The sequence below is a fragment of the Rhizomucor pusillus genome (assembly GCF_041956525.1).
Source record: "Rhizomucor pusillus strain CBS 183.67 unplaced genomic scaffold VTP01scaffold_11, whole genome shotgun sequence".
Classification (NCBI taxonomy): domain Eukaryota; kingdom Fungi; phylum Mucoromycota; class Mucoromycetes; order Mucorales; family Lichtheimiaceae; genus Rhizomucor; species Rhizomucor pusillus.
This window is the reverse complement of record NW_027192153.1, coordinates 109987-130910: the sequence shown is the minus strand read 5'-3', so window position 1 is coordinate 130910 and position 20924 is coordinate 109987. Positions and strand designations below refer to the sequence as shown.

Below are 20924 nucleotides of genomic sequence, written 5' to 3'. Positions count from 1 at the left end.
TAGCAAAATGATACGGCAATCGGCGATAGCTTTTTATACTCTTTCTCAAAGTTTCAAGTGAAACTTTCAAATTATGGAAAAGGAAATACTGCAGGTTCAGGAGATGTCCAAAGTTCCAAGTGACACTCTCGACGGATTAAAAAGGAAGTCCGAAAGTTTCCGGTATCGAGAAAAGGGGTATAAGTGGACCAGTGAACTTGTGTATGTTACAGGCAGTGCCAAAGTATTGTCCTCCGCATAAGCTCAAGGATCAAAAATTATCTTCCGCAACGAATAGCTAATTCTTCTATCATGGTTCCCACACTCATGCCTTTGCATATATTGGAAAGGGGAGACAAGGTTTTAGCGAATGCTTTATTTAAGAGCTGTCACTCAAATAGTCCAATAGGCTTTTGCTTTAGAGTAGCAATAAATAAATAAGAAATCGAAATGTTTGTCTTTTTTGTTTATTGATTTAAAGCTTGGATGGTTTCTCGGGGGCTATCGCCAGGACAACCTTGCCCTTGCTTTTGCCCGAGTGCAGATATTCTACACCCTGAGCAACTTGCTCGATGCCAGCATATCCTCCATTGTCAAGCTGAACGGTCAATTTGCCTTCCATAAGCAGCTTGACAAGTTTAGCCATGTGGAGTCGGTACAGGTGAGAATAGGCGGGCATGAAGAAACCAGAAACCGTCCGCGACTTGTTCAACAATCGGAGGGTATCTACCTTGTCGCCTTGCATGCCACCAGAGCTAGAATAGGTGGAGACAGTACCAATGACAATCAAACGACCCTTTACGGCGAGACTAAAGGTCGTACGGTTACGGTGCATTGTACATAGTGGTTTGATTCAATAAATATAAATGGGCCATACCTCTTTAAGCAAATATCGAAGAATTTGCCGCCAACGCTTTCAAAAACAATGTCTACACCTTGAGGGTATTCCTTTTTCATAACGGTTTGGAAATCTTCCTTTTTGTAATTGATAACACGATCACAGCCCATAGACTAAGCGACGCATCGTCAATATCTCTATGTATATCCATCGAAACATGCTTCTAATCTTAGTACCTTCAGCATAGCAACCTTGTCATCACTTTAACAGTAATCGGTCAATAAGATACGAGCAGATTGTGCTGTGCTTATCTTTACTCTTACCTTGAGCAAGTGCCAATAACATGATTGCCGGCAAGCTTAGCAAGTTGGACTGCAATTTGGCCTGCACCACCAGCGGCTAACGAAAGATATTTGTAAGCAACACCAGCGTGAGCAATCTAGCCAAATTCTTTCTGCCACTCACCCGCGGTGACGAGGACCTTTTCTCCTTTAGTCATTCTACCACTTTCTTCAAGAGCAATTGATGCTGTAAGGCCGGAGGTAAGCAACCCCAGAAGTTCCGGACGTGCAGACTATAGATAACAGACAATGTCAGCATATGAACATTTAATGTCTCTTCTGAATTTTCACTCACAGGAACAGGGATCAATACTTTGTAACTTGCGACCAGATACTCTGCAAAAGCACCGTATTGCCTGAATTTTTCTTTCTTGTCAGAAGATTCGGTCCAGCGACGATATCCTTCAAGGGTATACTTACGAGACAAGGACGTAGGAGCCGATCTTGTCCTTGGGGATCTGGTCACCGGTAGCAACGATCTGACCGAGGGCTTCAAAACCGACGTCAAACGGTCTAAAGTGCCGCTGCTTTGTTAGCAAAACAAGGACGTCCGAGAACGATCGCGCTCAACTTACGGCTTGATGCCGGGAATGTATTTGCCGTTGGTAAAGTTGACGTCCGAAGCATTGATACCGACGTACAATGTCTTGAGAATAACCTGGTGGGGCTTGAGCTTTGCGAGCAGATCAGTGTAGTTGAGGGTCGCGATCTCGGTGACTTTGGCAAAGTCGTTGCCAATAGCAACTGCTTGAACTTTTCGGAACGTCCTGCATTGTTAACTCCTTAAGTGGGAGTAAACTTTAGCAATTATTTCGATATTTGTAACGTACGTAGGCGGCATAGCCATAAATATACGCAGAGAAAATGCGTGGTTCCTCCATGGACTGCATTAATAACTGTAGTCGGGGATATGCATTTTGTGTTTGTAATCACATTTTTTACGCGTGCACTTGAGTGGAACACGGTTAAATGACCGGAGATCAGGCACAAAAGAATATGGGAACATCGCTGGCACTATGCTGCAAATTACGTGATAGCAGGTAGAACATAACGTGATTCTGTGGGAACCTCTTATCCTGATGCGATTTCAAGCACGTTTGTTGATTGTTGGTTTCCAAGCTCTGCTGCCATGTACTGCACAGCTGATAAATGCATCAGACAATACTAATCACAATATTCCTAAAATGGTTCTCTGTATCTAGATCGTCAGAGGATAGGATTCAACCGGTTGTCGCAATGGATACACCCTTTCCATAAAGTAGTGTCGCCCCCAGTGAACATTGATGTCGCATTTGTTAAAAGTCAAATTCGGTTTTCCCAAGAATAGGAGTCGTGTGCTTACAAAGGCGTCAGTCGACGTAGTGCAGACTGAGGATATGGTACGCACCCGCCACTGGTACCGACGCTTTTTTTAGCGGATCTCCCCTCCCAAATCTTATGAAAAATTGCCTCACCTGGTGTTTTGTCAAGATACAAAGATTATAGATAGAAGAAAGTTTTTTATTATATTAATGAGAATAAGCGCGGCTCGGAGAGCTTAGTACCATACCCTTAGTCTGCACTACGTCAACCGACGCATTTTGAGGTACAACACCGAAAATGGGCTAAGGCCGTGAAATTGAGCCCTGGCAACTGACAAGATGATTGAAGGAAAAATAGTTTTATCTTACTAATGAGCGTATGTGGTACCAGTTGGTACATGACATTCCTGCCGATGAGTCCGGATAATTAAGTTCGGGCTAGGCAAACTGTCCTTCCAGCACAGCAGTAATCAAGGCATGAGAGCAGACTGATATGAGCAAATCATTGCGGTACGCACAACAATCTCCAGACATGATATCCAAACCCTTTAAGAATTTATTTCGGATCTCTGACCAATAGATGGACGACAGGCAAACTTATCGGCAACATATGCATTAACCAAAATATCGTCTCGCGACAAAACTTCAAATTTGTTATCCTTAGCATAGTTATCAATGACAATATAGCGGTCGCTCTTATGACACCTATACGAAGACCAATTAAGCAGAAGTTCACGGGAATCGTCAGGTCCAGAAGAGACTTACCTCAGGAATTTTCTTAGGTCATCTGGGTCGGTTGTCAGCCCTGCGTACGTCAAACAAATGAGGACAAAATGCTTGTTCTTGCTTTTCCTTAGATGCTGTAGCATGTCTATTTGTAGAATATCAGTGATTATTAAAGCTTTAGTTGAGGTCCTTTGCTTGCCTTGAGCAGCCCCACTGCAAGTGAACGGAGAAAGTGTTGACTTCTCGATGTTGCTGTCACGGCTAGCAATTGGGTCGCTTGATCTTGAACACGGCGACAAGAACATAAATTCCGCTTGCGAACGACTTCGAAGCACATTAATCATCATCCACAGTCTTGTCAGGAGACTTCCTTGCATATCCAATTAGCTCCAAATTTTCAGACTTCCATTCTTGGACCCACTCCAGGTAATTCTTCGTCTGGTTCACTATACTGTCAATCTTCTTCCCTTAAAATATAAGGATCAGTTTATGAGCTATATGGTATTTATTCATTCTGTTAAAGTGGTAACTTACTCCAGTGGTTTCGATTAAGAAGGAAGACTTCCCTTTTTCGGCTCCGTGTCTCAGTACCGTCTGCCCAACTTTGACCGCTTTCGGACGACAGGGAGAGACATGAATTCTGGTTGATGGGTTTTTACCCACTTTTGAAAAGCACTTGCAGGCTTATCATTGTCTCGAAAGCGGCTCACGTAGTCTGACACTCGATTGTAGATCTCATCAATGCTCAGAGTTTCACGCAAGTACGGTCGTGCGTCATCTTTTTCAGGCGTTCTGCTCCTGAATGTTGCGTTGAAGAAGTCAAGAATGTCCCTGTCTCCATCTTCGCTGCGTCAGATACAATAAATGGACTAAGGTAAGATAGAACTTACATAAAAGCCCGCATTCGGGGGAAGACTCCCTGCTTGATTGGTCTTTGCTATCATCGGATCCGCTAATGACTGGGTATTCGGTATAGTGTGAAGGGTGTTGGTTCAAGTATGTATTAGTCACCAGCACGAGCCGCTCAGGATTTCCATAGCGACATAAAATTAGGCCATAGCCAAGTTCATCCAGCTTTGAAAGACAATCTACTTCGTTGTCTCGCGTGTGAGATTTTCCGAACAGTATACAAGCAGCATGGGCACGAGATATTTTTGGTTTGTCGGCGGACATGATAGATGGAGAAAGAAGTAGAGATCATGTACTATGCTTGAATAGGGGTACTTATACCATGACAGCTTTGATCATGTGGTAACACCCGGCGTCAGATTGGGCAGATAACATCTTAGGCGCCAACTGGTACCACATACGCTCAATAATAAGATAAAACTATTTTTTCGTCAATCATCTTGTCAGTTGCCATGGCTCAATTCACAGCCTTAGCCCATGGTCTCAAACATATGTACAGACATCGACTTGAGAACCACATCAGAATTGCTCTCTATCGCGACACTTATCCAAGCATTTATGGGAATGAGAGACGAAACCCTTGTAATCGCTCGGTTTTAAGCTTTCCTGTCGCTTCAGTGATCCTAGTCATCAGTTTCTCCTTTTCCAAGAACCTATTACGCTTCATTTTGCTCTTGACAACCGACCAGAACTGATTAATGCGGTTGAGCTCAGGAGAGGACGATGGAAGATAGGCACATCGATAACCACGGAACGTGATGTACTTAGGCACGTCGCTAGACGTATGGATGGGAGCAGTATCCATTATAATGTAATAGCCCTTCATGTGTGGATACCGGTCCATCTCGTCCATTGTGGCCTTCAGGAGGCTTAGGCAATGTCCTGCCACAGTTCCTGTGCTTGTAAGATCTGCATGACCTCCTCGTTTCCTTCTCTTGGCTGGCGGCTGTGGAATTCTTAGACTGCATTTAATTAGACCTGAGGCAGAGATAGCGCCCAAGATCGTGGTGGTCTTGGCTCGTGTTTTAGGGACTGTGACCACTGCAGGTAAGCCTTTTTTCGACCAGGCCATGCTGTGCTTCATATTAACATGGAAGGCAGACTCACCAAGAAAGGCACAGTTTTTCCTGAAGTCCATGTCAGTAGTCTCCCATTTGCGGACCCAATCAATGCGCTATTGGGTCTTGGCCGCGCTGTTCATGTCCACAGGTTGGAACCAAGCTTTTTTCAGTATCAAGTTGCACTGCGTCCTCAGTATCCATAGAGAGTGCTCTTCGAGACCTTAAGTCCCTGATGCAGCCGCTCCATTAGCTGTTCCAACACAACTGAAGGATTTTCATCAACATACTCTCCGTTCTTTCTATGCTTTTTAAAGATGCTGTCCTTTTCAAGTCCATGGGTTCAGGCCTGCCATACTCATCAACGACGTTGCCTTGCCCATCTTCATAGAAAAACTGATTATCCATTTTGAGTTTGTGAAATGGTAGGAAGAAGGGAAACAAAGCTGAAACGCTTACGTACTTTATATACTCCTGGAGATGCCAAGCTTTATGCGACATCTGATTGTCCCATGCACGAAATTTTATTTTTTGGAAATGAGAAATTTACTTTTGCGAAAACGCGCCAACAATTTTCATTGGGGGACGAAATTACTTTATGGAAAGAGTGTACATAGTGAGGATCAGGAGCTCGAGCTATTTCAGAGCTTCGTTACAGCGACTTATGTTATAGAACTCCATGATAGCCTCTTTCCTTGGTATAGAATCCCCAAGAAATCTGTCTTTCTTCTTTTCCACGTCCTTGTTTATTGGAAACATTTATTTTTCACTGTATCAAGCTTTTATAAAGTTAATGGGTTCTTGGAAACAGAAAGCTTTAAGCTTACGGGAGCAGTTGAAGCAGGCCGCTCCACCACCTTTTTGCATCCGATCTCCGCGCATCAAAAATGGAAACTCCGATCGGACCGTTGCCATGAGAAACGGCCGTTTGCAAACGGCGAGAATCCTCCTTCTTATTCTGAATTGTAAGTATAACCAGTACATTGGGTATGGCGTTATAAAGAGAGCGTAGGGAGCAGATGCACAACGATTGCAGATGGATGGATGGACGGATGGACGAATGAATACATTCCAGATACTAACGACGTTGCCCGTGGGTACATAGACAATATGGCTGATTCTGCACCGGCCGAGAGTATGTATTAGTTAATTGAGCACACCGCCTGGTGTACCTATGTACTCAACAACAAACAACTTTGTAGGACGTGGTGGTTTCGGACGTGGTCGTGGCCGTGGTGGCCGTGGTCGCGGTCGTGGTGGCCGCCGTGGCGAAGAAAAGACTCAATGGTACGGCACAGAAGGGATTCACGAAAATGCAATGGCATATTCATTCGAATCGTCTTTTTAGGGTTCCCGTGACCAAGCTTGGTCGTCTTGTTCAAGCTGGCAAGATCCAGAGCATGGAACAAATCTACGAGTTCTCTCTTCCTATCAAGGAATACCAAATCGTCGACCACTTCTTGCCTAACCTCAAGGATGAAGTCATGAAGATCATGCCTGTCCAGAAGCAGACTCGTGCCGGTCAACGCACCCGCTTCAAGGCTTTTGTCGTCATTGGTGACTCCAACGGTCACGTTGGTTTGGGTGTCAAGTGCTCCAAGGAAGTTGCTACCGCCATTCGTGGTGCCATTATCCTCGCCAAGCTCTCGGTCATTCCCGTCCGCCGTGGTTACTGGGGCTCTGCTCTTGGTGACCCCCACACTGTTCCTTGCAAGGTTACCGGCAAGTGCGGTTCTGCCATGTGCCGTTTGATCCCTGCTCCCCGTGGTGCTGGTTTGGTTGCTGCCCCCACCCCCAAGAAGGTCTTGCAGCTCGCTGGCATCATTGACTGCTACACCACCTCCCGTGGTTCCACCCGTACCCTTGGTAACTTTGTCAAGGCTACCTTTGCTGCCATTGGCAACACCTATGGTTTCTTGACTCCTGGTAAGATTCTTCTCTCAGCCTTATTACATATGATTATGGTTTGCTAACTGGGAAATCTTTGTAGACTTGTGGGCCGAGACTGCTTTCAACAAGGCTCCCTACCAGGAATTCACTGACTTCCTCGCTCAAAAGCAGCGAAAGTAAATTGAAATAAAGTGCTGAAACTCTGTTGCAAATGCAGAATCAAAAACAAATAATTTCGACTTTGTCTGTTGCTGTGGATAACTGTAATTGATGAGAAAAAAGTCTCTTATCGGAATGCGTTTGAGAGTGTGTCAGATGAGCAAGCATGTATACAAGCCTCGAACCTTCTGCGAAGAGTTTTTTTTCCTTTTAGTTATTATCATTTTCATTGACTACATTCAGGTTTGAAGTTTTAAACTATATAACTAGAGTTACAGCAAAATATTCAGATAAAAAATAAGTGCGAGTGTTATGTGATGCTATTTCATATTCTGCGTGAATACGGGTATCCAGCTTCATGTTGGTTTTTTTTTTCTTTTCTCGGCGGACATTACGGCGAAGACAAATGAATATGTATGGACCCGTCGCCTATGTGCACGAAATCCGGGCCTACTCGCTTGACTGGTCGATGATATTCGCCGCAGGAGCATTTAGAAGCACATCCGCAACCGAAACCGCATCCGTGACCTTTTCAACATACCAATTGTCAATAACCGTAAACACTGTCAAATCTACTACAAGGTACTTACACTCGCATGCGTAGCTGTGGTTAAATTTCGGTATGGGGGTAGGTGGAGAGTGTTCTGTTGCATTGAGTTGTTCATTTTTCTCATCGCTGTTTGGGTCTTTCATCGCTGATTGGAAAGAGAGTTGTAAGAAAGTACATACAGACTCTCAGGGTTTCATATATAAACTTGTCACGCGTTACCGCATCACCTGGCAAATTTTCAGACAGGATTTGATCCTATTGGTGTGTCCGTCCAACACATAACCCCTGCTCCTTGCCTGTTTCCTGGTTCTCACACAGCAAAACTGCACATATTCTGCTTCTCTCGTTTTTGGTAATGATGCTTCTACCCTGCGTTTGACCCGAGTACCTGGTCTAAATATGAAACATGCAACAGATACTGTAACTATGATGTATACTTTTATCAATGCACTATTATAGAAAAGAAATGCTCGAACTTAACCATCGTAGTTTATCTCTTTGACCAGCATTTTGTCGTCGCATCGTAGCGGCAAGCAGGAATATGTACACGTATCAAAGACCACATATCCAGTGTTGTAAAATAAACAGACAAAAAAGAGGACTATGTCCATACGCTTTCGTTCGCTGGAGTACACAATACATAATATCAACCCGATCGACGTTTTTATAATATAGGTCAATTAAGCAATCTCTTTCGGTGCCCACATCAATACACCCTTCCCAAAAGTAATGTCGCATTTTATGAAATTTTATAATACATTTATACACCAAAACGACAAATTGCAGCGGCATTATTTTTTGGAAAAGATGTACTGACCAGGCTTTACAAACTCAGGTTTTCGGGATGAGTTATGCTTAAACGGAAAGGAGGGAATGCACGAGCGTCGTCATGCGCCACGCTCAGGCAGCCCTGCGCCTCCTCTGGCTGGCTTAAAGTTCTAGTGTGAGCCACACACAACGTTTATTCTTTATCAAAGAAAGAAACAGAAGCTTTCCTCTCTCTCACGTACCTGGCACTGCTTTAACTTGCTTCTTACATGGCTTCTAAGCGGTCCAGCCTTGGCCTTCACTTCCTGAGCACTCGACACCGCCTTGAACTGCAAGAGCTATTTGACGGGTTCGACCATGACAAGGATGGCAAAGTGACTCCTCAAGATCTCGAGGAAATGCTTCAATCTGCCGGCATTACTGACCCTACGGCCGTGTCGTCCATGGTAATAAAATAAAGGGCGCATTGTTTGTTGTTGTTGTCATGGTAATTTATTCAGGAGTGTAACAATTGTTTGCTATGTAGCTGAAGGGTGTTCAGACAGACGAGAATGGAAACCTGTCGTTTGCAGAGTTTGCAAGGATCATGCGGCCTACACTGTCGAATCCGCATCGATTGACAAAGAAGCAGCAAGAGTTGAAAGAAGCATTTGATGCATTTGACCACGACGGCGATGGCGTGATCAATGCGACGGAGCTATATGCAATGATGGAAAAGCTGGGCGACAAAGTTTCCAAAGAAGAAGCGAATCGAATGATCCAAGAGGCTGACAAGGACAAGGACGGAGTGATCGACTTTAACGAGTTCTCTGTCATGATGGGCGTACAACCGCCAGAAACCCCCGCATCCCCTACTTCCCCGTCGTGCGAAAAGCATCATCACCATCATCATCACCACCGATATTCCGTTCGCAGATTCTTTTGTAAGCATCATAAAAATGATAGCATCGGCGAATGAATGCCACATGTGCACAGTTGCCAAGCTGTTCCATTGGAAGCTTCCTTTTCGATAATAGCTGAGTTAGACATTCTGTCGTTTCTTCTGCTGCGAAGATTACCGGGTTTCGCTGTGGATATATTGGTTGCCTGATTGATGTTAGATTCAGCCCCCCTCCCCTTTGGCAACATGCTGGTATCTATGCGGAGGTTTTGTTTTCGTTGTTGGAAAAACTTAGCATGGAATCCATTGCCCAAAAGGAATCATTGTTGTGCAACCCAGCGTATATAACAGAAGCTTCTTCTTTTGCCGCTGTCCTCCATACCCTCTGATAATTTTCGCCTTCTTCTTCCTCTCTCCTACCTCTTTATTTTCGTTCCAACACATATCCCAACGCTGCCTGCCACTGCAATGCTACACTCAACGCCACCTGTATCTCTTTCTACACCAACACTTAACCGTCGTCACATGTTAATATCGCGGTACGATCTGAGCCCGCAAGAGTTAGATTCCTTAGCGCAAGGTAGATAAGGGTATACATGTCGGATACACGTTATACTGATGTACGCCAAAGCATTCGGTCTATTCGATATACAAAATAGCGGGTGCATTGGTATATCCCAGTTCAAGGATATAATCTCGAACCTGAATATTGCGTCCGACCCTCGCGAGATCGAGTCGATTGCCGAGTCAGTTGATCTCAATCACGACAGCGTCATTGACTTTGAAGAGTTTGTATCAGCCATGGTACGGCATATGCCGTTAGAGGACGAAAAACCGGATCAAGCAATATACGAGGACGGAGACGACGACGCAGAACTGTTTGCGTGTTTTGACAAGAACCGGGATGGACGAATAAGTCAAACCGAGTTGGAGCAGGTTATGCTCGTGCTCGGGGAAAACCTGACGCCTGAAGAAATCAAGGACATGATGATAGAAGCAGACTTGAATAGAGACGGTTACATTGATTTTGAAGAATTCAAATTACTCATAAAGCGATGAAGGAATTTATAGGATTTTTCTTTTGTGCTGATCCTTTGTGTACATTTGTGTTCTGAAAATTTGTGCGTACAAACCGATTTTTGCCAGACTTGTATTATGCATGAATTCGACGAAAACAAACTGTTGTTGACGATACCAACATTTAAAAAGAGCATGCGCTGCTTCTCTTGCTACTATATACGTTCTTTCTTCCTTTCTTTATCACTACATTCTTCTATTATGTATCTGCTGAAACCTTTCAGTGCACACCTGGAGGTTGTATGCGACTTGTTTCAATGGCTCTGCAGATAAGGTCGTTGTTGATGCAAAATATAAAATGAAAGAAGTGGTAAACAGGAGGAGATGAAAAGGGAAGTAAACAAAACGCGAAAAGGCAAAATAAAAGAGGTTACCTGGATACACAGAAAGGCTGCCTATCACAGCGGTGTCCAACTGTGCAAAATTATATTATTTATCATTGTGTGTCTCGAACGTCGATCCCTTGAATTTCAACGGCTATGTTCCAGGTACCTTTTGCGGGGTTCGCGACATTTTTTAATGTGCTGTTCTCAAATTCGAGATCCAGGTGCTACCCTTTCTCTTCTCTCTCGTCGTCTTCCTTCCTTCCTCTTCCTTCTCACTTGCCCTCCGCGGTCTTTAACTACTGTTCACATGTTCAAAAAGCGCGAGTCGACATCCTCGCCTTTTGTCCATCGTGTGCTCGTGCCGGGCGTTCGCAACCTGCTTATATTCTTTGCAGCCTTGGCCATCGCCTTTGGAAGCTGGCTCGAGACAAATGATGCCATCGACGACTGTTCTGCGCGCACACAGATTTCATTCTTGCAGGTCAATATGTTACGGAATATCTCCAGCAACGAGGTTCTACCGGATACAGTCTCGTTCGGTCTTTGGCGGCACTGTTTTGTATACGCCCTGAATTGCACCTGTACCTCGCACGAGTTGACTTACACTCTCGGTAATGCTTCTCCTCCTCCTCAACAGCAACAAACACCCCCGCCCCTCCCCTTCCGCCGCCATTCCCCCACCTTCTCCTCCCCTTTGTCCCTGGTTCTTGATGCTCCTTCGGGATTAACTCACCCACTGTTTTTATAATAGACGCACCCGCCGTTCTGGAAGCCGCTACAACAAACAACACCGCCATTCCGCAACCGCCTCGAAACGCGACACTTATCCCGCTTATTCCGCTCCTATTATCGACCGCATTTGGAAGTTTAGCGATATTCTTTGGAATTGCAGGCCAGCGACTACAGAGATGGGTGTGGCTCGACTTGACGAGCGCTGGTATGACCACGGCCTGCGTGGTACTTGTTGCACTTGTGTTTGGTTACACGTATCACGAATACATAACTCATATACAGTCAGCATGCAATAATTTGGGAGGACGATGCAGCAAGGTCTCTTACGGCATCGACTTTATCCTTCTCGTTATTGGCCTCGGTTGCAGCGGTCTCGCCACCCTTTTGTGGGTTATATCGTTTCTGCCTGAATGGGAAACACAGCCGACGAAAAGGAAAACAGCAGCATCGTCGGCTATGTTATCTGTTACCACCGAGAAACGCAAATCGAATTCCGTCTCTGCATATCAGCGGCACTCGTCAGTGGCTACACAGCAGTCGTTTGATGCCCTCGAGCCCTGGCGTGAAGCTGCCATGCTTGATGAGCAGCACGCCTGGATACCCATGAAAGACGAAGACGATCACCATGCCGTGTATGGCATGAACCATCCATTACCACCACCGCAGCGGTACCGACGAGGAGGCGACTATTACGAGGAAGAAGAGCTTGTCCCACCTTCGCGCCCTTTTGCATCCTCTCAACACCGCACCCGACGGACAAGTCAAGGTTCAGGCAATACGTTTGGAGCAAATAATATGCTTCGCAATTCGCGCACTTCGTCGGTAACTCTGGATGAAAGCATGATGATCGAATCCGGGTCCAAGACGCCAAACAGCATGCATTCACACCACAACACCAACAGACTGCAAGAGGACTATTTTTGCATCACGCCAGTTGACCAGTATCCGTCCGATACAAGCATCTCAAGTCATTCTCCAACGAGACCCTCGCGCTACGACGATAGGCGACGTTCATCATCGAATATTCTTCATCACAACAACAACAGCAGTGGTAGCAGCGGCAACAGCTACGCGCAGCACCAGCATCGATCACGGCGACGTTCCAGATCGCCTCTTGAAAGTAATCTAGAAAACGTCCCTCGACTTTCATCTCCTCCTGAAGCGAACAGACATCCTCTCAACCGCAAAGTTATTACCGACCAGCGCATCAGCGCATACTTGCAGCAACCGCAGCGAAGAAGAAGCTAGCTAGATAGCTAGCAGCATTCTAAAGCAAAAACAGCCAACCCTGCATCCATAATACCAATTCTCCTCCGCAATTCACTCATCTACACCCTCCTTCTCTCATGCGCTCCATCTACTTGTACCTGTATATTTTGTGTATTTAGCGACCACTTGCAATTTACCGTTTGTCCAACCTTTTTCTAAATACAGAAGCCTAGCCATTCAAAAGACTATGGTGGTACGGTTGTCATATGCTAGTAATTTTGTCCAAGGGCTTGGCGGGAAAGTGTCCGTTCTCTCCACTCTTTTGATAGTCAGTTCCTTGTTTATGCAAGGTTATCTGCTGATATGTACACAGAAAAAAAGTAAATATAAACATTGACGCCAAATTCGGAAGCATGATTTCGTGGAAGAAGGACGTACAACACATGCTCCAAAAACTTCGAAAGGCGGGCTCCATGACTGTATTTACAGCTAGCGTCTTTGGAGTTCAGCTTGTGGATCACAGAATGTAACAGCAGATACATTCTTACGTGCTCTGTACTCGCATTTCTACATACGTGATTTTTCATCGCTCTCTCACGAAGAATGGCATAATAAAACCAACAAATAGTGTATCCAAAGACCAGCAAACGTCGTCGTACCATTACGTTCCTAAATGAGGATCCAAGGCGTTATGTAATAAGCGGTGCAAAGGAGATGCAGTAGGCGATCAATTATCCTAGTACGAACTTATTAGTGTAGATGCAAAGCAGATAATGACTCTGCAGAAAGTAAGTCCGAATCATTAAGACACTGCAATAAGGAGGTAGAGGTCGTCAATCATCAACGTGCATACATATCTATCTAGCGGTTACATCTATATATTTATTTCGACGTTCAGGATGCCGTTTCACTACATTCTTGTTTCTTTTTACACTGTCATTTTAAAAGTATGCGGGTTCATACTACTATTCTCTTTGCTTGTATCTTAGCACCATCATCCATGCACGCGGCTGTTACTCCTATCACTCTGGACATGCATCGGCAAGTCGAAAAGTCTCTGCTTCAAGAACTATTGCAGCCGCTCGGAGACACTGTCGCGCATCTTCTCGGGCCTTTGACGGTCGGTGAAGGCGGCGGGCCGCGGTTCGATGATGTTCAAAAGAAACCAACAGGACACTTGGGCCGTCTGGATGCAGTCCCAAGCAACACTGCACCGCCTGCTAGGTCTAGCAGCGGTGCCAGCGCGAGCAAGATGGTAAACGATTTATGGAGTGTAAGTTTTACAACTACTTTTGTGTGTAAGATATACGAACGGGGATCGTTAACACGTATATAGTATGCAATTACATTAGGCGTGTGAGTGACGAATATATTATTGCAAGGTTCTTCTTCCAGTTTTTAGAGTTTAACAAACGTGGCATTTTGACTTTTACAGCGGTACGCCTCCACTATCATTCAAGGTCATTTTCGATACAGGTACGAGATATAGAATGAAAGGCTTGATGTTGTATTGATTTTTGTTTTTAAAAGGCTCGCCGGTACTGTGGATTCCTGATAAAGACTGCAAGCAATCATCGTGTCCGGGTGCAACGGAGCAATACGCACCCTCAAAATCAAGCAGTTTTGTGCGTGTCAAAAATGACCTGGCTGTTGAGTATGGATCAGGCAAAATACAGGGACATGTGATGCAGGACACCGTCTCATTTTTCGATGCATCCGAGACTGTCAAGGTCAAGGTTCAAAATCAATCCATCGGTGTTGCCATGCGGGTCGAAGCACATTTACTTTCTGATGGAATCAGTAAGAACTTATTTTGCGACATACTAGTTTTCTTTCACTGACCTATGAATCATTTTGTGTTAGATGGCATTATCGGCTTCGCGCCGAGTCAAGCAACCAAGGATTACAACACAGGCAAGTGCACACTGACCCCATTCTCTTAAGAACAAATGAATAGATAACTAACGAACGATGATTTCAACTTTTAGAGCACAAACAGCTCCTCAATCCAATGGAAAATCTTGTTGCCCAAAAGCTCGTGCCACAGAATGTTTTTAGCGTTTACTTTAAACCCATCAGAGTGCCTGAGGACATTGATACAGTCGGTGGGCAGCTCACTTTGGGCGGTTTTCCATCTCAAGACACGTACAATGGAGAGATACAATGGTCAAGTATGCGGCAAAACAGTTCACTAAGTGTAAGTCCTCCAATACTTCATTAATTTCAATGAGTCGAAGATATTGACGTCCGTGATATTTAGAACTATTGGGCAATTAGCATGGACACGATCACTATACAAAACGCATCCATCCAAGTTGGTGGCGAGGGCATTGTCGATACGGGCACGACGATGGTAGTCGTGCAGGTCAAGGCTGCCGAAGCGATGGCGAAGCAGATCCCTCAAGCGCAGTACAATGATACTTTGGGTCTGTACGCGGTACCGTGCAAGAATATCAAAAACCTTCCCAAGATCATTTTCCAGCTGGGCAACAATGTGCGGCTCGAGTGGGGACCAGAGCAGTACACAGTTCCTTCGTGGCAAGCATTTTACTGGGGTGCAGACGCGAACACATGCCCCATGTATTTCGTAGGCGAGCCACTGGATGGCTACGAGTTCATTTTAGGACAAAAGTTTCTAGAGAGTTTTGTATCGGTTTACGACGGCCAGCAACGTCGCGTGGGTTTTGCACCGAGCAAGCAATAAAAACTGTACATATATCTACCTATCTATCTATACCATCATGGTAGACGGCGGCGTCATAGATAACTTTGACAAACTATATACCCAACTGTGCGATGCTCACTGCCATCCACACGACGATCTCGAGAATCTCTCTGTCATTGCAAGGCTAAAGACAGCTCACCTCACTGTCATGGGCGTGCGGCAAGATGACTGGGGCACGGTTTCTCGAGTGTGCAGCGGCGAGAACAAGTACAAGTGCGTCCCATGTTTTGGCGTTCACCCGTGGTTCACGTACCGTGTCAAGGCGCCAAACCAGAGTGAGCTCCAAGGAAAAGAGGCATTCTATGACGCTGTACTGCAAGCACGGATACCAGAAGAAAAGACAGAGATGATCAAGCAACTGCCTCCACCCGTCGAATTCGATGCATGGTACAGTGAACTCAGGGAATATCTACAAAATCATCGGCAAGCTCTGGTTGGCGAAGTGGGTCTGGACAGAGCAGCTCGATTGCTGCCCGGCGGTGCTATCGAGTGGCACGGTGTCAAGCCGACAACGGTCCAATGCACAGTAGAGCACCAGCTCGAGATATTGCAGGCACAGCTCGATTTGGCGCGTGAATTCAAACGAGCAGTCAGTATCCATTGCGTCCAGAGCCAGGGCCATCTCCTGACGTTGCTGCAACGCAGCAGCAATGCGGCGGCAGCGGCGAACAAAGCAAAAGCAGCAGCAGCAGCAGCAGCAGATCGCGTGCGAGTTTGCATCCATTCGTACGGCGGGTCGCCCGGTACTATCAGCCAGTTCATGCAACTGAAAGGTTTTTTGGTGTATGTCTCGTTTTCCGTGGCCATCAACGGACGACTCAAGAAGGAGAAACTAGCCCAGTTGATCTGCTCTGTGCCCGAAGACCGACTCTTGATTGAATCGGACCTGAATAGCCCGCTCGGTCTAGATGAAAAGATGATAGAGATCGCAAAGATAGTTGCAGAGGCCCGTCAATGGTCACTCGAGCAAGTGGCTCAACGGACATTTTCGAATTGGCGAACGTTTGTTGGACAAAGTGATAGCAGCAGCAGCTAGAGTATATTGTAGTAGATAATGTTTATGTAGAATACTCCAATGTATCGTATCAATGTTATGCCAGATACAGCAATGTCTGGTTATAATTCATGCAGTTTATTTGATGTATGAGGATGAGAAATATTTATCGACAATTAGTGAACGCGAAAGATGGCCAGGGGTTATAGTACGTATACATAGACTATGTGTAATGTCGCCGCGAGCCCGACATGGTGCGTGAGCAAACAGCACGACATGTATGTGTAAGGGTGATAGGATATAAATATATGCGAATGCCATATATTTTCATAAAGCCAGACATATGTTTAGCTAAATGTATATCTGCTGGAAAGGAGAGCTTTCAGCTGGCAAGAGGTTTTTCGTCATTGTTGCTTCGTCTATATGAAAAAGTTGGAAAAAAAGGTAAATCATCTTCTTCCCGCTTCCAGCATCATCATCTTGCCAATACATCTTCACTGAATTTTAGGTCCAAAAGCTTTTCGCCTTACCTTTCAGAGGAAGCATCAATGTCCGGCTTGCAGGTACCATTCTCGACGTTATTAATCTTTTCTTTTTCTTCTTTCTCCTCAGCACCGTCATTCGTATTACGACTCTTCTTCATTTTCTCTTTCTTAACATAATCCAAGCTTCCCACTTTGGACTTGGCCTCAACCTTTGGCGGTTCGTGGAAGACTTTAACGTTGCCGCCGCCAGGTTTATGTTTAATGTTATCAAGGCTACCGACCTTGGACTTGGCTTGGATCTTGGGCTGCTCGTGGAAGACCTTGACGTTGCCGCCTCCAGGCTTGTGCTTGATATTGTCGCGGCTGCCGACCTTGGACTTGGCTTCAACCTTGAGCTCCTGGTGGAAAATCTTTGCTTGCCCACCGCCAGGTTTATGCTTGATGTTATCCAGACTGCCTACTTTGGACTTTACGTTGCTGAAATCGGGCAGTTTGTAGGTCACGATGCTGCTACGCGTCGTTGTTGCACTCTTGCTTGCGCCGTTACTAGAGATACTGCTTCTTTTGCTGCTATTACCTTCTTTAATCGACTGCTCGCTTGCGGTGCTGTTCCTGCCGCTGGTAGATGTACCATTACTGCTTCGACTTCGCGTTGATGAACGCCGCTTATAGTGGATGTTATCTAGACTGCCGACCTTGCTCTTGACATGATCGAACTTGGGCAACGGCGCTGTGGGAATTCTTTTTAGACTCGAACGGTTGCTGGTTGTGGATGAAATGCTGCTCCGTTTGCTTGCGGCAGTGGTGTTGCTGCTGCTGTTATTGTTTGCAGTGGAAGCAGCAGAAGGTGAACGCGGCGCGGCCGAGCTGATTGGCATGTATCGATTTGATTTTGTGTGTATGCTAGCAGGTGGGAAGGAGAAATGGAAAGAATAAAAGAGAAAAGGAAGATGAACGACGACGACGGGACGATGGTGATGTGGCACACACATTATCCCATTTCCGTCGTCGTTCATTTCGGTTTCGATTTTGCAACTAATAGCCTTCGGGGAGTACAAGTCGCCACAACAATGGGATTTCCCGTAACACAAATTAAGGGCTTGAAGGCCACACGACGCGCTCTGGCCAGGGGAAGACCAATGAAAGGAATAAAATAAAGACAAGCGCACCTCTCTCTCCTTAACGCTGCTCCCTTTATCTCTGTCCTTGTCTACAAAGGAAAACTTTTATGTCTGGGAGTGGCCCTACATGTGCAAGCATATGTTAGAAGAGAATATTAAAGGTTTCATACTATTGGAATTGTAACACACGGTTCAGCAGCCGCAGTGTTTTCCGGCCGGCTAGCATGCTTCTGCCCAGTCTAAACTATACATCCAACAGCTAGATGGCACGACAATTCGCCTAAGAAAACGGTGTGACAATTCCTGCCCGCCCCCTTTTCTCTTTCGACGATCATCTCCCCCGTCACATTGTCAATATTGACATGGATGGATGGATGGACAGACGAGCACAGGGAGAGAGATGGAATTTACCAAGAAATAATAGCGACAGCCACTTTACAAGATTTAATGTGGCAGCCTTTTTGACACATCAGGAGTCCAAAGGGAATACAAACACAACATGCGCACATGCTACACTACAACAACAAACGTTTTCTTGCTACGTTTTTAATTGAACCTAAAAGCAACAGATGAAGAGGGGAATTTGTTTCTCGGCGAATAATGCCAAATCTTTTGGGGGGTGATGATCTTTAATCCACTTGTTTTTCTCTCTCTCTTTTATCTACTCATCCTGCTCTTCATCGGCGGTATCAAAAACTCCCTTGGAGCGCTTGCCCTTGCGGTCACGCTGGTAGTATTCGGCAAGCACCTTCTGTGGGATACGGTTCAAGAGTTCCTTGGGGAAGATACGGAGCAATGACCATGCCAAGTCGAGCGAGTCGTAAATGGTTCTTGATTCGTAGGGTCCCTGCGCAATGAAGGTTCTCTCAAACTTCTCCAAGAACTCGAGAGACAATTTATCCTCCTGGTTCAATGCTTCTTCACCAACGACAGCTTTCATGGCTGCAGCGTCGCGACCAATAGCATACTTGGCGTACAACTGGTTGGATACATCGCCGTGGTCCTTGCGTGTCATGCCTTCACCGATAGCTGATTTCATAAGACGGGAAAGCGAGGGAAGAACGTTAATGGGCGGGTAGATCTGACGGTGGTAAAGTTGACGATCAACGAAGATCTGACCCTCGGTAATGTATCCAGTCAAATCTGGAATAGGGTGAGTGATATCTAGCATAGATATACGTTGAGTTCAAACAAAATCAATGTGCACTTTGCAATATTTTCGATTGCTTTACCATCGTTGGGCATGGTGAGAATGGGAATCTGGGTAATGGAACCGTTGCGGCCTTCTACACGACCGGCACGTTCGTAGATGGTTGACAGGTCAGTGTACATGTAACCAGGGTAACCACGACGACCAGGCACTTCTTCGCGAGCAGCAGAGACTTCACGCAAAGCATCAGCATATGAACTCATATCGGTCAAGATAACCAAGACATGCTTTTCAAGCTGGTAGGCATAGTACTCGGCAGTGGTCAATGCCAAACGTGGAGTAATGATACGTTCGATCCTGTATTAAATTGTTAACGGTAAGTTCTTCTATAAGCAACGTGATGACAAAGGATATACTTGCGTAGGATCATTGGCCAAGTTCAAGAAGAGAGTGACACGTTCCATGGAGCCGTTCTCTTCGAAATCTTGCTTGAAGAAGCGGGCGGTTTCCATGTTGACACCCATAGCACCGAAAACGATGGAGAAGTTGTCTTCGTGACCATCGTGGACGTCCTTGGTGGGGCCAAGCTTCTTAACCAGACCAGCTTGACGACAGATCTGAGCAGCGATTTCGTTGTGTGGGAGACCGGCAGCCGAGAAAATGGGGATTTTCTGACCACGGGCAATGGAATTCATGGTATCAATGGCCGAGATACCGGTCTGGATCATTTCTTCAGGGTAAATACGGGAGAAAGGGTTGATGGGCGAACCTGTTGATGGACATGAAGAATCAGCATATATTTTCGAAATTGCACCTGCAAAATCATTTTCAACTTGCCGTTGACATCGAGGTAGTCCTCTGCGAACACTTTGGGACCCTTATCGATGGGTTTACCGGAACCGTTAAAGACACGACCCAACATGTCTTCAGATACAGGGATCCGGAGCGTGTCGCCCGTGAAGGTGACGTGCGTCTGCTTTGCATCGATACCGGAGGTACCTTCGAAAACCTAAATCGTTTCACATGTAGGAAACAGCGAGTGCACGCGTACGTTCCGTAAATATTCGAGTCTTCTTTAGGAATCTGTTTCTTTTCTTCGTTACATACTTGAACGACGGCTTTCTTGCCCTGGACTTCGAGAACTTGACCTGCACGAACGGAACCGTCGGGCAACGTCAAGTTGACGATTTCAGAAAACTTGGGAAACTAAATAGAGCAGCAACTCAGTAACCGGAAAGAAAAAGTTGCAGTTGATAGTTGCGTACATACCTTGACATTATCAAGAATGACCAAGGGACCATTGACACCGGTAACTGTTCTGTAATCTGGGGTGCGGTGGAAAACTTAGTTTCAATTATGTTTCGACGAATGCGTGTGTGACATTTACCAAGTCGTGGTTTCGCAACAAAGTCCCGAGTTACTGCAGCCTTGTGCAGCTCGAAAACTTCCTGTGCCGAGAGCGTTTGTGCCATGAGCGGGAGGGATGAGTATAAGAGCGCCTACTTCGCTGGGCGTAGACGGCCGAGATATCTGGCGACGCGTGCTGAGTTTCGAAGGTGCGCCCTAAAGGTTTCACATCCGTTGCAGCAGCAGTCCTTATGCATTTCTGCGGATAGGAAGGCTGGAGTTCATTCGCCATCGTATATGAGATCAACTTTCTTCAGCAAAAATTAGTGATTCAAGTCGGGTAATCTTGTGTGTACTCT

General features: G+C 45.7%; 14 protein-coding genes across 14 annotated transcripts; 7 read left to right on the top strand and 7 right to left on the bottom strand.

Annotated features, from left to right (window-relative positions):
• Positions 1-454: 454 nt before the first annotated feature.
• Positions 455-2005, bottom strand: VTP01DRAFT_1525 (uncharacterized protein; the record flags this gene model as incomplete). The annotated part of the gene is made up of 9 exons (XM_069379885.1): positions 455-788; positions 857-990; positions 1054-1078; positions 1141-1216; positions 1283-1391; positions 1454-1514; positions 1579-1671; positions 1734-1925; positions 1989-2005. The coding sequence occupies 9 exons, from the start codon at positions 2003-2005 to the stop codon at positions 455-457; spliced, it is 1041 nt and encodes a 346-aa protein (XP_069237949.1).
• Positions 2006-2229: 224 nt separating this feature from the next.
• Positions 2230-3490, bottom strand: VTP01DRAFT_1524 (uncharacterized protein; the record flags this gene model as incomplete). Its single annotated transcript, XM_069379884.1, has 3 exons — positions 2230-2300; positions 3034-3164; positions 3225-3490. The coding sequence occupies 3 exons, from the start codon at positions 3488-3490 to the stop codon at positions 2230-2232; spliced, it is 468 nt and encodes a 155-aa protein (XP_069237948.1).
• Positions 3491-3521: 31 nt separating this feature from the next.
• VTP01DRAFT_1523 (uncharacterized protein) lies at positions 3522-4358 on the bottom strand (the record flags this gene model as incomplete). The annotated part of the gene is made up of 4 exons (XM_069379883.1): positions 3522-3652; positions 3720-3796; positions 3849-4026; positions 4076-4358. The coding sequence occupies 4 exons, from the start codon at positions 4356-4358 to the stop codon at positions 3522-3524; spliced, it is 669 nt and encodes a 222-aa protein (XP_069237947.1).
• Positions 4359-4650: 292 nt separating this feature from the next.
• VTP01DRAFT_1522 (uncharacterized protein) lies at positions 4651-5178 on the bottom strand (the record flags this gene model as incomplete). Its single annotated transcript, XM_069379882.1, has 1 exon — positions 4651-5178. One exon carries the CDS (start codon positions 5176-5178, stop codon positions 4651-4653), a length of 528 nt encoding a protein of 175 aa, XP_069237946.1.
• Positions 5179-5945: 767 nt separating this feature from the next.
• VTP01DRAFT_1521 (40S ribosomal uS5 domain-containing protein) lies at positions 5946-7222 on the top strand (the record flags this gene model as incomplete). Its single annotated transcript, XM_069379881.1, has 5 exons — positions 5946-6117; positions 6258-6287; positions 6355-6439; positions 6501-7078; positions 7143-7222. 5 exons carry the CDS (start codon positions 5946-5948, stop codon positions 7220-7222), a joined length of 945 nt encoding a protein of 314 aa, XP_069237945.1.
• A 370-nt stretch (positions 7223-7592) lies between these two features.
• VTP01DRAFT_1520 (uncharacterized protein) lies at positions 7593-7894 on the bottom strand (the record flags this gene model as incomplete). Its single annotated transcript, XM_069379880.1, has 2 exons — positions 7593-7729; positions 7792-7894. The coding sequence occupies 2 exons, from the start codon at positions 7892-7894 to the stop codon at positions 7593-7595; spliced, it is 240 nt and encodes a 79-aa protein (XP_069237944.1).
• Positions 7895-8788: 894 nt separating this feature from the next.
• Positions 8789-9477, top strand: VTP01DRAFT_1519 (uncharacterized protein; the record flags this gene model as incomplete). Its single annotated transcript, XM_069379878.1, has 2 exons — positions 8789-8965; positions 9046-9477. 2 exons carry the CDS (start codon positions 8789-8791, stop codon positions 9475-9477), a joined length of 609 nt encoding a protein of 202 aa, XP_069237943.1.
• A 390-nt stretch (positions 9478-9867) lies between these two features.
• Positions 9868-10458, top strand: VTP01DRAFT_1518 (uncharacterized protein; the record flags this gene model as incomplete). Its single annotated transcript, XM_069379877.1, has 2 exons — positions 9868-9979; positions 10031-10458. 2 exons carry the CDS (start codon positions 9868-9870, stop codon positions 10456-10458), a joined length of 540 nt encoding a protein of 179 aa, XP_069237942.1.
• A 651-nt stretch (positions 10459-11109) lies between these two features.
• VTP01DRAFT_1517 (uncharacterized protein) lies at positions 11110-12782 on the top strand (the record flags this gene model as incomplete). The annotated part of the gene is made up of 2 exons (XM_069379876.1): positions 11110-11413; positions 11554-12782. The coding sequence occupies 2 exons, from the start codon at positions 11110-11112 to the stop codon at positions 12780-12782; spliced, it is 1533 nt and encodes a 510-aa protein (XP_069237941.1).
• Positions 12783-13692: 910 nt separating this feature from the next.
• VTP01DRAFT_1516 (uncharacterized protein) lies at positions 13693-14686 on the top strand (the record flags this gene model as incomplete). The annotated part of the gene is made up of 5 exons (XM_069379875.1): positions 13693-14016; positions 14080-14099; positions 14179-14219; positions 14274-14543; positions 14607-14686. 5 exons carry the CDS (start codon positions 13693-13695, stop codon positions 14684-14686), a joined length of 735 nt encoding a protein of 244 aa, XP_069237940.1.
• Positions 14687-14754: 68 nt separating this feature from the next.
• Positions 14755-15447, top strand: VTP01DRAFT_1515 (uncharacterized protein; the record flags this gene model as incomplete). Its single annotated transcript, XM_069379874.1, has 2 exons — positions 14755-14940; positions 15004-15447. The coding sequence occupies 2 exons, from the start codon at positions 14755-14757 to the stop codon at positions 15445-15447; spliced, it is 630 nt and encodes a 209-aa protein (XP_069237939.1).
• A 37-nt stretch (positions 15448-15484) lies between these two features.
• VTP01DRAFT_1514 (uncharacterized protein) lies at positions 15485-16504 on the top strand (the record flags this gene model as incomplete). Its single annotated transcript, XM_069379873.1, has 1 exon — positions 15485-16504. The coding sequence occupies one exon, from the start codon at positions 15485-15487 to the stop codon at positions 16502-16504; it is 1020 nt and encodes a 339-aa protein (XP_069237938.1).
• Positions 16505-16844: 340 nt separating this feature from the next.
• On the bottom strand, positions 16845-17825 carry VTP01DRAFT_1513 (uncharacterized protein; the record flags this gene model as incomplete). The annotated part of the gene is made up of 2 exons (XM_069379872.1): positions 16845-16881; positions 16993-17825. 2 exons carry the CDS (start codon positions 17823-17825, stop codon positions 16845-16847), a joined length of 870 nt encoding a protein of 289 aa, XP_069237937.1.
• A 904-nt stretch (positions 17826-18729) lies between these two features.
• Positions 18730-20690, bottom strand: VTP01DRAFT_1512 (uncharacterized protein; the record flags this gene model as incomplete). The annotated part of the gene is made up of 7 exons (XM_069379871.1): positions 18730-19232; positions 19301-19575; positions 19639-19987; positions 20056-20227; positions 20326-20424; positions 20488-20543; positions 20606-20690. 7 exons carry the CDS (start codon positions 20688-20690, stop codon positions 18730-18732), a joined length of 1539 nt encoding a protein of 512 aa, XP_069237936.1.
• Between the last annotated feature and the right edge of the window lie 234 nt (positions 20691-20924).